At 45.1% G+C, this 14117-nt stretch overlaps 1 protein-coding gene across 4 annotated transcripts in view; it reads left to right on the top strand.

The window, feature by feature from the left end:
• ALMS1 (ALMS1 centrosome and basal body associated protein) overlaps window positions 1–14117 on the top strand; it is a 64316-nt gene that overhangs the window by 15592 nt on the left and 34607 nt on the right. For all 4 annotated transcript variants that reach the window (XM_030492448.1, XM_030492447.1, XM_030492449.1 and 1 more), the window contains exons 3-6: window positions 709–904; window positions 7215–7332; window positions 8594–10790; window positions 13284–13443. In XM_030492448.1, the coding sequence (XP_030348308.1) occupies window positions 709–904; window positions 7215–7332; window positions 8594–10790; window positions 13284–13443 (2671 nt within the window). The remainder of the gene's footprint in view (window positions 1–708; window positions 905–7214; window positions 7333–8593; window positions 10791–13283; window positions 13444–14117) is intronic.

The following is a 14117-nucleotide window of genomic DNA, read 5'->3' on the forward strand; positions in this document are numbered from 1 at the left end:
CTTCCTTGCTTATATTAACATATATGTAATTATAGATACTGATAATCATCGTTTGTCTTATCTTCTCAATATCTGCACTGAAGGCTGGTCTGTGCCTCTTCTGTAATTAAGATTTAGCTGGTTTAATTACTTCCCAGTAATCCCAATGCAAACTAATGAATAATGTAAACCAAAGATGCTCTATTCTGCTTGAGCATGAACTGGAAGTCTTTTTCTTGCAATATACCAAAGAGTTGGCTTGGATTCTGTGTGAACTCAGGGTTTTGTAACTAGAAACTTCATTTAGAGACAAATCAAACTGTTCTGCTTGTTAATCCCCATTTGTACAATGCAAACCGTCTTCACCAGCCAGTGCCAAGAGCTATGTTGCCCCAGCATCCTGCTGGAAGTGTTTGTCCTGGTCAGGATTTATCTTTCTAAGTGGGAGATTTCATTCTGGTTTGGTACAATGGCAGGATCTGGAGTTGGAGTTTCAGATGTGATGGGAAGCTGGTGGTCAGAGAATGACAACTCAGGCAGTAGTGAGAACTGACTGCGCACTTCAGCAGTTCACAGTGCATCATAATTCTTTTAAAATCTGAGTATTTCTATATTAAATACAATTTAGAAGCAATAATTCCATTGTTTTACAACATAGTCCTTTGGAAATACGTCTTATGAAGCTTTCTTCATGCCTGAACACTTCTGTTTTCCCCTACCTGTCCTTAGGGAATCGAGTCATGGTATCAGCTCCCTGCAGAAGTAGATGTCAGCCGGTTAACTGCTGCCTCAGAGACCAAGCTTGGCCTGACTGGTGATAGAAATGACCTGACAGAGTTCCCTACCCTGGAGGAAGGAGCATTGCCTTCAGCAGAAGCATCTAGAAAGCAGTCACCTGGAGAAGCAGCACATGGCTTACAGCTGGGTATGGTCAAAGCTACCTTGGTTTAACTGCTGAATGATTAAGATTTCACTTTTAAATCAGTCTCTAACCTGGATTTGACTGGTTTTAGTGAGAACTGGTGTTTACAAAACACATTCTGTGTAATTTGGGTCGGGGCAATCCCAGGCACAGCTACAGGTTGGGCAGAGAAGTGAGTCAGAGCAGCCCTAAGGAGAAGGACTTGGAGGAGAAGCTCCCCATGACCAAGCTTCAGTGTGTGCTTGAGCCCAGAACCCCCCTGTGTGCTGGGTGCACCCCCAGAGCGTGAGCAGCAGGTTGAGGGAGGGGATCCTGCCCCTTTGGTGTGCTCTGGTGAGACCCTACTTGCAGCACTGTGTGCAGTTCTTGTGTCCTCAACACAAGCAGGACATGGAGCTCTTGGAGCAAGTCCAGAGGAGGCCATGAGGATGATCAGGGGCTGGAGCACCTCCCGTATGAAGACAGGCTGAGAACATTGGGGCTGTTCAGCCTGGAGAAGAGAAGGTGCGTGGAGACCTCAGAGCAGCTTCCAGTGTCTGAAGGGGGCTACAAGGATGCTGGAGAGGGACTCTTCATCAGGGACTGGAGTGATGGGACAAGGGGTGATGGGTTCAAACTGAAACAGGGGAAGTTCAGGTTGGATCTAAGGCAGAAGTTCCTCCCTGTGAGGGTGCTGAGGCGCTGGCACAGGGTGCCCAGAGAAGCTGTGGCTGCCCCATCCCTGGCAGTGGTCAAGGCCAGGTTGGACACAGGGGCTTGGAGCAACCTGCTCTAGTGGAAGGTGTCCCTGCCCGTGGCAGGGGGTTGGAACTGGAGGAGCTTTAAGCTCCTTTCCAACCCAAACCAATAAAAATGCCCTGATATTTGTAAAGGTTTGTGTTTTAAATGCAACTGGAATTAAAGAGAAAGCAAAAGGCTTTTTAGTATGGTACAAAGATCTAAGAACTTTCTCTACTGCTTCTCTCTCATTTGTTGCTCTCTAGAGAATGTGCCAATAGCTACAGGCTTTTTGTAGACGCACTTAGAATTCCAGCTATGGGAGGCAAGGTGAGAGGGAAGGGAGAAACAGAAGCTATAATACTAATTTATTCCTTCTCCTCCTCAAAAAGTGTTTTGAATTTCATTTGGAGGGTGGAGGGGAGAGAATCACAATGACAGTTGTATCAGAATTGCTCCTGCTCCACTGTGGAACAGATTGACAAAGCCAAGAAGGTTTTGTTTTTGTTTTGCTTTCCTTTTTTATCTCCCACAAATGGCAGTTTGACTCTGGCATTCAGACTTGTCAGCAGGCTGGAAGATGAAGTAGCATGCCCAGCTTTGCTTGTGCAGGGAATTCAAGTGTGAGGAAGCTTCTGACCTTCAGAGCGACAGCGGGAAGAGTCACTGTTTTGACACGAGATGCTCGAGGAGTGTTGTACTGACGTCACTTGCTGCTTTAAGCATCCAGCACCTGCTTCTCTGCCTGCAAAACCTGGGTTATGCCTGAGCAAAACGAGCCCCTAAATCACAGCAAGTATCCGGGATATGATAGCCCTGATCTTTCTGCCTCCTGAATAAAAGAAGTTACAGGAAACGTAAGAGTTCATGTGCCGTAAGATTCAGAAAAGCCAGAGGATGTAGAGCATGTGGTGTGGCTGGAGTTATATTTTAGAATGATAGAATCTCAGACTCGTTTGGGTTGGAAGGGAGCTTAAAGCTCCTCCAGTTCCAAGCCCCTGCCACGGGCAGGGACACCTTCCACTAGAGCAGGTTGCTCCAAGCCCCTGTGTCCAACCTGGCCTTGAACACTGCCAGGATGGGGCAGCCACAGCTTCTCTGGGCACCCTGTGCCAGCGCCTCAGCACCCTCACAGGGAAGAGCTTCTGCCTCAGAGCTCATCTCAGTCTCCCCTCGGGCAAGTTAAAGCCATTCCCCTTGTCCTGTCCCTACAGGCCCTTGGCCAAAGCCCCTCTCCAGGTTTTCTGGAGCCCCTTTAGGCACTGGAGCTGCTCTTCAGAAGGTCTCCCCAGAGCTGCTCCATCCAGTCTCCCCCAGCCTGTGTTTGTGCTGGGATTGCCCCAACCCAGGGGCAGGACCTTGCTCTTGGCCTTGTTGAACTCCAGAAGGTTCACATGGTCTCACTTCTCCAGCCTGTCCAGGTCCCTGTGGAATGTTATATATATAATAATATATTATGTATTTTAAATATGTATTTTAAATGTATATAAACTTGTTTCTGTAGTCCCAGTTAAATGCCATCTATTGAATTCCATAAGGATGCTTTTTCAGGTCATTGCAGCAGGGGCAAGCTGGGAGAGAGGGTTTCCACTGAGGATGTGTCAGCAGTGAACCTTGACTATTCTCCTCCATCCTTTTTTTTTCTCCTTTTCCCTTTTTTAACTCAACTCTTCTTTCCTGGCCTTGTCACTCATCTGCTGCTTCAAGGCAATGATCACACCCACAGTTCTCCAACTGGAAACCTCTGGGGAAGGCAGGGAACTGTCAGCCTGAGGCAGATTTGCATGGCAAAGCCAGAACGTTCTTTGGAGAAGCCAGGGGAACAAGGCTGCCTGGAGTGGAGGTTTGTCTCAGTCTATTTAGTGAGCTAAAAGCTGCTACTGCAAAGGAAAAGCCTGGCTTTTCCTGGTCCTGCAAACTTGCTCCTGCTGCAGTCCCTGTGCTGAACCCACTGTGTGAATCAGTGCAGTCAGATCAACTTGCTGCTTATAGAATCCCAGCCTGGTTTGGGTTGGAAAGGACCTTAAGATCATCCAGTTCCAACCCCCTGCCACGACCAGGGACACCTTCTGCTATGCTTTGTTTCCAGGTGACCCCGAATGCCCTCTGTGAATGGTCTGTGCAGTGAGACTGGCAAATATCTGCCTCATCCATGTGTTTTCCCTGTAAGACCTCAGGGATTTCTGCAGTTTCCCATAGGGAAGAGCCAAGAGCACCCTTGAAAGGCCTCACTAGATGCAGTGAGGATTTCCTGTTTATAATCCTACTTAGAGAATCATTTTTCATCTCATTCAGTGCTGGGTTGACTTTAACACAAATGCTGAGTGGTACTTATGTGTTTGTTGATATAATATATCTTTAAAGCATTGATTTATCAGCCAAATGGTGTGACTTCCATTGCGTGTGTGTATAGATGTGTATAGGCACATTTATTTCACCAATATATGTGTAGATGCATTAAATTCTTTGGCAAGATGTATTCTGGATAGCATTTGACAGCTTTGTTTCAATTACACTTAGTTCCCTCCCTCAGTCTATTTTGTTTCTTCATTTACAAAGGCAGCACCCCCAGAATTACTGTGTGGAAAAGCTTTTCCTTTAATCACTCCTGATTTTAGTGTAGCTTTAAAGCACGTTTTCATTCAGAGTGAAGAAGTTCAGCTGAAGCTGAGGAAAGCTGATTTGCCTCTTCTATTACATGAATGAAAGTGAGATGCTGGTTCTGCAAACACAAACTGTATCATGATGTGAGATGAAAAGTCTAATTCAATAACAGCAGTTACTGTTGCCTTTGTTCACTAATACAATTTTCACTGTAAAACAAGATTTGGGAGTGCAATAAAGTCCATCTAACACAGTTATGATAGTTTAGTTCCAGCTTGCTTAATGCTTCTTAAAATACATGTTCTTGCATCTCTAATGCAATTCTGTAGCCAAGGTTTGTCTCCTTGGTCTTTTCAAGTGAGACAACAAAGAATTGTCTGAGTAAATGTACACTGAACAGAATAACCACATTGGAAATGCTGTGTACTCCCAATTAGCAGCTGGGAATAAGGAATCTAATGTGCAGCCTTAATTTGGTTCTAAGTATCAGCCACTGAAAACAACCCTCTTTGTGTTCTGTGAAGTCCACATGAAATAACAGATAGAGCAGTGAATTAGATCAGTCTCCTCTTCCATGATGCTAAATCGTGGTTCAAATTGCGATAAAATCACCTAAGTACCCATCAGTCTGGTGCATTAGATCCCAGTCTTGGTTGTGCCCTACACCAACAGAGCCTGAGGTGCTGTTATGTTATAAATGAGACATCTCTGACCTTGTTCCTTGTTTTCTTGGCTCCCTCTATGCTGATGCTGCCGTTTTCTCTACTTTTTTTACACTTCCATGTATGTTGCAGTTATTTTTTCCTCCAGCTTTACACAGATGCATATCAGTCTACACCGGAGCCCCTTCTGAATGGCTCCTCTTGTCAAGGAGTAGCTATTAATACCTTTTTATTTTTTTTCTTGATACATATAATTTCTCTTTCTATAACCTTCCAAAAAAGGAGGTGGCTATTTTTATTTTCAATCCTGTTTGGTATTGCAAATCATAGACTCACAGAATGGTTTGTGTTGGAAAGGACCTTAAAGCTCATCCAGCTCCAACCCCCTGCCACGGGCAGGGACACCTTCCACTAGAGCAGGTTGCTCCAAGCCCCTGTGTCCAACCTGGCCTTGAACACTGCCAGGGATGGGGCAGCCACAGCTTCTCTGGGCACCCTGTGCCAGCGCCTCAGCACCCTCACAGGGAAGAGCTTCTGCCTCAGAGCTCATCTCAATCTCCCCTCCGGCAGGTTAAAGCCATTCCCCTTGGCCTGGCCCTACAGACCCTTGTCCAAAGCCCCTCTCCAGGTTTCCTGGAGCCCCTTTAGGCACTGGAGCTGCTCTAAGGTGTCCCCTTCAGGAGCCTTCTCTTCTCCAGGCTGCCCCAGCCCGCTCTCTCAGCCTGGCTCCAGAGCAGAGCTGCTCCAGCCCTCGCAGCAGCTCCAGGGCCTCCTCTGGCCTCGCTCCAGCAGCTCCACGTCCCTCTTATGCTGCTGCCCCAGAGCTGGATCAGGACTGCAGGGGGGGTCTCCTCAGAGCGCAGCAGAGGGGCAGGATCCCCTCCCTGAGCTGCTGCTCACGCTCTGAGGGTGCAGCCCAGCACATGGGGGGGTTCTGGGCTGGTTAAGGTGGAAGTGCAGTGCAGTGGTGACTGGTGCAGTGCATTCATCTGGTAAGTCAAGGGGAGAGTTTGGCTTTAAAGAGGTGCTGGAAAAACAAAGACTCCCCACTTCAGTTGCTGTAGCATGTTTGTACCATCTGTATTAGAGATGCTTCCTCTAGGATGCAGTGGGCTTGACCATGTGTTGGAGACAGCTGCTGAGGTAGAAGGGGATCTCTATAACTCTACAGTAATCCTACTCTCATTTTTCTAGCTGCTGATGAGGTGGGAGTAAGGGACATCCAAATTTTGAGCCAGCTTTGCTGTGTTGATGTAGAATTATTTCTATCTCACTATGTAACCTTTTAAAGTCATTAAGAAAATGGTTATTGGAGATATTAAATTAAAGATGAATCAGATATTTCGCCTTGTGGTTGGATCCCACTCATCAGGTGATGTAACAGAGGCTGTAGAAAGCCTCAGGATAAAGCTGGTGTGATGTAAACTTGATTTTTGTATGTAATGGTCTTGTCTGATGTGATTATGGTTTTGGAAGTGATGCAGAGTATGGCTGGTCTGAGATGGTTGAAAACTAATGAATCTAAGTTAAATGAACACAGATTCTGGTTCTGAAAGTCATTTTCTTGACCACAAATAACTTATTTTGCTTTAAAAAAAAAAAAATCTTAGTAAAGTATTTGAAGTAATTTCCTTTTGCATCCATCAAATGTGTAGGTAGACATTTACACTGGTCACATCCCAGCTTATAGTTGTTTCTATTCTTGTGGTATAAACCATTTCCATTTGTAAGCAGTGAACTGAAAGTGCCAGCTCCCTCCAGGAATGAGGAAATATGGTAGAAACTAAGATTTATTGCTGGTGTGGCACTATTGTAATTGTGATGACTGGGGTTTATTACTTGTATCTTGAAACCCTAAAATAAAAACCTTATGCAGCCTTTGCTGTCATCAGAATTCATGGAAAAATGGAGACTGGGAAAGGTATTGCCTGGGATTCTTGGTTTTTAAAGCAGTGAATGGGGTAGAAGCCCTGTGGATATCCTCTGATGCATACAGACTGCATGGAAATCCCCAGGGAATGCTGACTAGTGCATGGAGAAGGACAGGGGTGTGCAGAAGGAGAGCTTTAAGGGTAAGAGAGTAAGTTGGAGATGTCAGTGTCACGTGGATTTTGAGGCTGACAAGAAGGAACCTGAATTTGATGCGTGATAAGAAAGCTGGATTTAATCCATGAGGGAATATGCTTCAGCAGGGGATTTAAGTGATGGGATTACATCATTTTCACTGCAGTTGGCATGGGTTTGGGTTTTGAAGGCTGGATTAGTTGGCAGAGCAGTTTAAAGAGGGATTGCCTGGCAAGCTTTTATTGCTATGTTCTTGTTTTGAACAGATGCTCAGGACACTCATTTCTCTCCCTGTCTTCCACGGCTGATGTATTTAACACAAGGCCAAAGATTTTCATGTGTGACACTTCTCCAGCAATCAGAAATGGATTTTATTCCCTTAAGGTAGGATAAAGTTACCTGGTGTCATGACAGAACATAAACCTTATTCCCTCAGTGGCCATAAATTATCCTACACTTGATAAATACTTACAGTTTTATGGTCACAGAACTAAGACAAACATCTGGTGTACTCCTTGTGTAGAGAAAAGGCATTGTCAGAGTTCAACTCATTTTGCCTTCAGAAGAGTTTGAACAAGGGAGAACCCGAACTTGTCATCCTAAAGCACCTGGTGAAAATGGGAGAATGAGGAACTCCACCCTCTCAGGCATCTCTTTAGACTCTGAAATAAACTTCATCATATGTTGCAGGCATAAATCAGATACATGTAATCTACTATGGTAAATACAAGTTGTATTTACAGTAAATACATGTAATAATACTGTGGTTTGTACGTGGTGGAGTAGTAGATGTGATGTCTAATTGAAAATGCATCTTTTTATACAAAATATGAACACATAAAGAAATAGCTATTTCACTAAAAGTCTTTGTCCCAACCTTCACTTCAAGGTGTAACAAATGGTTTCTTTTGTGCAAGAAATCCTCTGCCTTTATTAAAGAGAGAGAAAAAAGCAAGTGTGCCTATAAACACACATATTTCCAGTGCCACTGATATTTAGGCTTCCTTGTATTTTACTTTGGTCTCTGACAGGAGACAGGTTTGTTTCCTAATGGGATACGCTGTGACTTCGCTTTGTGGATCAGAACTTAGTTCCACCAGAGCTGGTGATCTGCTTGCATGGAGAAATAAGAATTGGTTTTTGATGATAATTTTCATATAAAATAACCATTAATTCAAAATCCCCAATGGTAATATTAGAAGTCTGTGGGAGTTTGTTACTGCATTCATCCAATACTGGCTTATTTTATATGCTTTAAAGAAATCATTAATATAATGAAACTGAAGTGATTTATAGTGGAAAGAAATGACACATAAACTTATATCTGGGTGAGCAACTCCTGTATTTTATATAACAAACATCCTGGGACTAAAAAATACTTCAGTCCTCAATGGGTTAAAGAACACTGACTAAGTAGAAACTGATGTGATTTTCCAACCTTTGTTTTATAGCTTTTTGATATTGTTTGGACTCTCTTTACAGTTCTTCCCATTTCAGCCCATTTGGGGGATGTGTTTCTGTGTGTGTTGCTAAACCCCAGTTATTCCAGTGAAGTTCTACTTTTGCCTCATACTAAAGCAGAGAATGTGGATGTTGAAGTGAAAGATCTGATCAGAAATTCACTTACTTTTCTTGCCTCTTGCAGAGGAGTCCCTGATGTTTCTGGTGTCTCCGAGGAGCATTTAAAGCCATCATACATCCGTGAAGCTCTCTCACTGATGGACACAGAATCCCCCTCCAATGCACCCAGTGACTGCTTTCCTTTGTCCCAGCATCCTCTTCCACTTGGACACATGGAGCCTTATGATGCCAGTTGTGGTGGTTTGTCTCAGCAAACCTCTTCTTCTGGACAACTACTTGTGAGCAAGGAGGCAAATGAAGACTTTAAACCTGGTACTCATGAGAGAGCATTGATCCCCTCAACAAGTGACACTTTAGCAAAATCCACGTCAAAGGTGATGCCAACAGAGGCAAAGAGACTGCACCAAATGGCAGCTTCTCTTGCAGAGCAGATCTGTGGTATCTCTGTAAAAGATGAACATTTCTCCCATGACAGCAATGTACCAACTATTGGTTCTGAGCTTGCAGAGAAAGAAAAAGGGTTACTGAGGCATAATGAGCTCTCATCTTCAGAAAGCTCCTCTTGTAAAACAGCACTGACTAAGAGCTTGGAAAAGAATGAGAGAGAGATGCAAAAGGAAGAGGTAAAAAGGGGTGAGAGTGAGTCAGAAGGGTGCACGAGGCAGCCGGAGAAGCTGCATGAAGAAGAGAAGGTTCCTGAGCTTGATTTATCTATTAATTTATCTGATGACTTGAGGAAAGACAGTTGTAAAAATTCAGATGCTCAACATGTTTTTTCTGCAAAGGCTTCTGAAACAGGCAAAGGAATGTCAAAGGAACATGGAGTGGATTTAAGTGGCTCTGAAAGGCTGAAGTTTGTAGCTGTTACTGAGGAGCTCCAGGGAGCTTTGCTAGATCATCAGCAGAAACAACCATCTCCTGCAGTGAGGTTTGAGAAAGAGGAGTTTATCCCTGCTGTGACAAACACCACTGATGGTGCACCTAAACAACGGGTTGTGACTGACACAGGAGCTCCTTCCTCATTCCATGAGGATGCCTCAGTGGATGTAGAACCTGGAGGAAGCAGGAGTGAATTAACCATCTCGGACTTCTCCATAGAAAGGGGCCATAAAGTAACAGGCATTTCCCCTTCCTTTAACCTTGTGAGTGATGGCTCATTCTCTGTCCACCTTCCTCATCCAAGCTATCAGTCTACTCCAGGGATACTTCTAAGGAAAAATATTAAGGCAGAACTTGGTGTCCTTATGATCAAATCAGGTATTCAGGCCTCTCCTTCCTGCTTAAATGAAGAAACTTCAGAGAACTCCTCTACCATCACACCTGCATCTGATGAGAAGCAACAGTCACTCCAGCGTGCTCAGAAAGCAAGCAATGAACATTTGGAGTCCTTAAAACATCCTCACACTGGAAGAATTCAGGCTCTGCCATCACTTAGTTTCATGGAGAAGGTAGGGGCTTGGAACATGAGCCAGCCAGAGGAGGCATCTGATGTGGTGACTTCATGTGAAGTTTCTCCAGATGGAGTTTCTCCTAGGAGAGCCTTCAGTGCAATTGCCAGTTCTTCAAATAAGATTCTATCAATACAACAAAGTGATAGAGACCCCAAAGATGACGTTGCTTCTTCTTCCAGAGCAACAGGTTCCTTGGGAAGTTTGCATTTCCACACTAAAAACTTACTCCTTGCTTACCCTCTTACCAGGTCTCAGTCTGACAACACTGTGAATGTTTCCAGTAGGAAGGCATCCTTGGTTGAAGTTCCTCTTCCAGCAGACTCAACAGAGGCAGTGCAGCCTCTGGAAGCCAAAAGTAATGTTTTAGGAGTGTCTGAAAACAGTTTAGGAGGCTCCATGATCCAAAAGGTTACAGCTGACGTGGTTTCTGGATCTAGCAGTAAAGATGCACAAGGTAACAGTACAGGGCAAAGTTCAGACCCAGATGTTCTTGTTTCCAGTGAAGGAGTTGCTCAGCTCCTTAGAGAGGATGGAAACTCTTCAGCTGATGACCAGAAGAATTGTGATGCTCTGGAAAATCAGTCTCACAAGTTAAATATTCCTACTGGCCTTGTCAGAGTGGACAATTTGGGAGATATTTCCCCAGATAGTTTGAATCTTCCCATTAGTTCTGGGGAAGGAAGGCCAAGGGGCTCTTCAGGGATTCCCAGGCACTTCTTTGCCAGTGCAGAAAACAACTTCATCCCTGTTGGAGCAACTTCTTTGGAAACTCCAGAGGAAGAAGAGCTTGATATTGAGGAGAGGATCCCAGTAAGTCGGTTTCAAAGGAAAAACTGTAACTCTTCTTTACCTTTTGATTGTGAAGAGATCAGAGAACACTTGGCTGTCATAGAGTAGGACACTAGTGTAGAGCTATGACAGGAAAGAGACACAAGCAAGCTTACAGTTAGTTTCTGATATTCCTCATGTTGGGAACATGTCATGCCATAGTTCATAGAGTCATAGAATGGTTTATGTTGGAAGGGACCTTAAAGCTCACCCAGTTCCCACCCCCTGCCATGGGCAGGGACACCTTCCACTAGAGCAGGTTGCTCTAAGCCCCCGTGTCCAACCTGGCATTCCATGGTAATGGAATGCAGAAGAAATGTAAAGGTTGGTGGTGGATGGTGATGGAACATAAAGGACACAAGAACAGGACATGATGATAAGCAGTGCAATCTGTTTGATAGCACTCCTAAAGGAATTGGTTCTAACTCTTTTAGCAGAGCATTGATAAGCAATTTTCAATCTTCCAGAGTCTTTCCAAAGGTCAGGTTATAATTATCCAACCATGAGGTTGAGACTCAACTGCTGACTAAGGAAACACTGGGCTGCAGAAGAGCTGAACCTCACCCACCCACCATCTGCAATAATAGCAAACCCAACACAGGATCCTGGCAAATCAAACTGCCTTTTTCTTCTATAAATACTCACTTTGCATGTTCACTTTGTTCCTGTATCCAAGGCATAAATTCCTGATCCTTTATATATTGCTCATAAAGGCTTTTGGAAGCCTCTGAATCCATTTCCTCCTTTAAATCTCACTTAATACAGATCCCTCCCTTCCCCATTTCAGGATGGTTGCTGGGATCGGAGGGCAGGTTGTGGGAGCCATGTGAACTGTGCTCATGGGTGCTGAGCGTTAGGGGAAAATGAGATGCAGATTTATGTTAATGATAAACGTGTAATTATCTCCTGAGTAAGTGGCTGTTCCTCTCACAAGATGACTCCTGTAATCATTGGGTCTTTGGAGCTGGGGTTTGGAGCACTCTTCACTTGGTTGTCTTGGCAGATACGTGGTGAAACAAATATAAATATTGTAGGGAGGCTATTTGAAGTGACATGTATGAGATGCAAAGGTTGTCTGCTCCCTCCTCTTATGACTATCATCAGGCCTGTTCTCCAGCACTAGTTCTGAGAAGTTCTGCTCTCATAAATCACTGCACAGCTAAAGGAGATTGGGTCAAATATATGGCTGTTATATGGAGGGTGTTTTAGATAACAGGAAATGAGACCCCGCTGGGAGCACTGTGTGCAGTTCTGGTGTCCTCAGCATGAGAACGACATGGAGCTGTTGAAGCAAGTCCAGAGGAGGCCACAAGGATGATCAGGGGCTGCAGCACCTCCTGCATGGAGACAGGCTGAGAACATTGGGGCTGTTGGGCCTGGAGAAGAGAAGCTGCGTGGAGACCTCAGAGCAGCTTCCAGTGTCTGAAGGGGGCTACGAGGATGCTGGAGAGGGACTCTTCATCAGGGACTGTAGTGGCAGGACAAGGGGTGATGGGTTCAAACTGAAACAGGGGAGATTTAGGTTGGATCTAAGGAAGAAGTCCTTCCCTGTGAGAGTGCTGAGGTGCTGGCACAGGGTGCCCAGAGAAGCTGTGGCTGCCCCATCCCTGGCAGTGTTCAAGGCCAGGTTGGACACAGGGGCTTGGAGCAACCTGCTCTAGTGGAAGGTGTCCCTGCCCGTGGCAGGGGGTTGGAACTGGATGAGCTTTAAGGTCCCTTCCACCACAAACCACTCTGGGATTCTATAATGTTTTCTGTGCAGCCATTATTTGGGGAAGAAAAAGGTTTTTAAACCAAACCTTTGTGTTCTTCCAGCTGCTAAATATCATTTTAAAGAGGTGAGGCTGAATTTTACCAGCCTCCTCTGAAGTATCAGATCTCTTGCTCATACAGTGTATGGAACATGTGAGTAAAAAGACTACAAGCAGTTGGTTATTGTCACAAGAACAAGATCTGTGACCTCTTTGTCAACCTTTTCCATTGTTTTTGGGTCCTGTGGAAAGGGCTGGCACTGATTTGGTGGCATCAGGCTGCTGCCAGTGTCCATCTTTGGCATGTGCTGAAGGAAAGGCCAGGAAAGCCCCAGGAAAGAGCTGTTGGTGAGTGCAAGCACAAGCTCTCACCACCAGAGTGGTTCTTACAACTTATTGCTGAATTGCTTCCAAACATGAATGAGGAATAGATGCAGGATACACCAGTTGTCTGCTGGGCTGCCCATGGCTTGTGGCATGTCTGCCACATAGCTTTAGTCATAATAGCTAGAAAAAAGGCTTGTCACTCATGATATAAAAGATAGAATAAGATGGAAATGTTGTCTCATGTTTTGGGTGAACTGATAGTGAGTTGAACATGATTTGGGCTCAAGATGCTTTAAAGCAAGTTGTTTGCATTTGTGATGATGCAGAAAATATGCAACTTCAGAATCTGATGTTCTCTAAGAGTGCCATGTATCTTACTTATTTCTTCTATTGCCAGGTATATCTTCACAACCTTGGCATTGATCAGTCACCTGGAACTATACTGAAGCCATTTGTGCCCCGAGGACCCATAAGAGAAGTTGAGTTTTCCCCGTCAGAGCTTAGAACACTGAAGGACTCCACTGACACGCTGGCATGGTCTGCTCCACAGCCACAAGGTATGGGGAAGGAGGGATGGACCTTGTGTTGTGCAAGGCTTGGAGAGCACAGAACTTCAGGTTCACCTGCGAGGTTGCTCTTGGCCTGGTAGATATCAAGTGTCTTCTTCTGTGGTGCTCTGTTTCATTCATATGAGTTGAGCTTCTCTCATCTCACATGAGATAGTTGGCATTGGTAAAAGTAAGCATTAAAACCATGGAAAACACACCTTCTCTCTAAGGAGTGAGGGCTGTGTGGCATCTTCCAGCAGTGCAGTGGTGTTTTATCTCTTTTTATCTTTATTTCTCATTTTATAAGAGGTCTTAAGAAGGAAATGATTTGTCTCCAGCCCTCACAGCAGCTCCGGGGCCTCCTCTGGCCTCGCTCCAGCAGCTCCACATCCCTCTTGTGCTGTTGCCCCAGAGCTGGATCAGGACTGCAGGGGGGGTCTCCCCAGAGCACAGCAGAGGGGCAGGATCCCCTCCCTGACCTGCTGCTCACGCTCTGGGGGTGCAGCCCAGCACACGGGAGGTTCTGGGCTCAAGCACACACTGAAGCCAGGTCACGGGGGGCTTTCTAACCAGTACTGGGAAAGAAGCTTATCCATAGCGTGTCCTTTGCCTGTTTTCAAAGGCATATTTTGGAAATGCTTCCCTAGGGATGCTCTTATAACCCAGGTGTTCATTTGGGTGTC

This window comes from Strigops habroptila, chromosome 7, assembly GCF_004027225.2.
Source record: "Strigops habroptila isolate Jane chromosome 7, bStrHab1.2.pri, whole genome shotgun sequence".
Lineage (NCBI taxonomy): Eukaryota > Metazoa > Chordata > Aves > Psittaciformes > Psittacidae > Strigops > Strigops habroptila.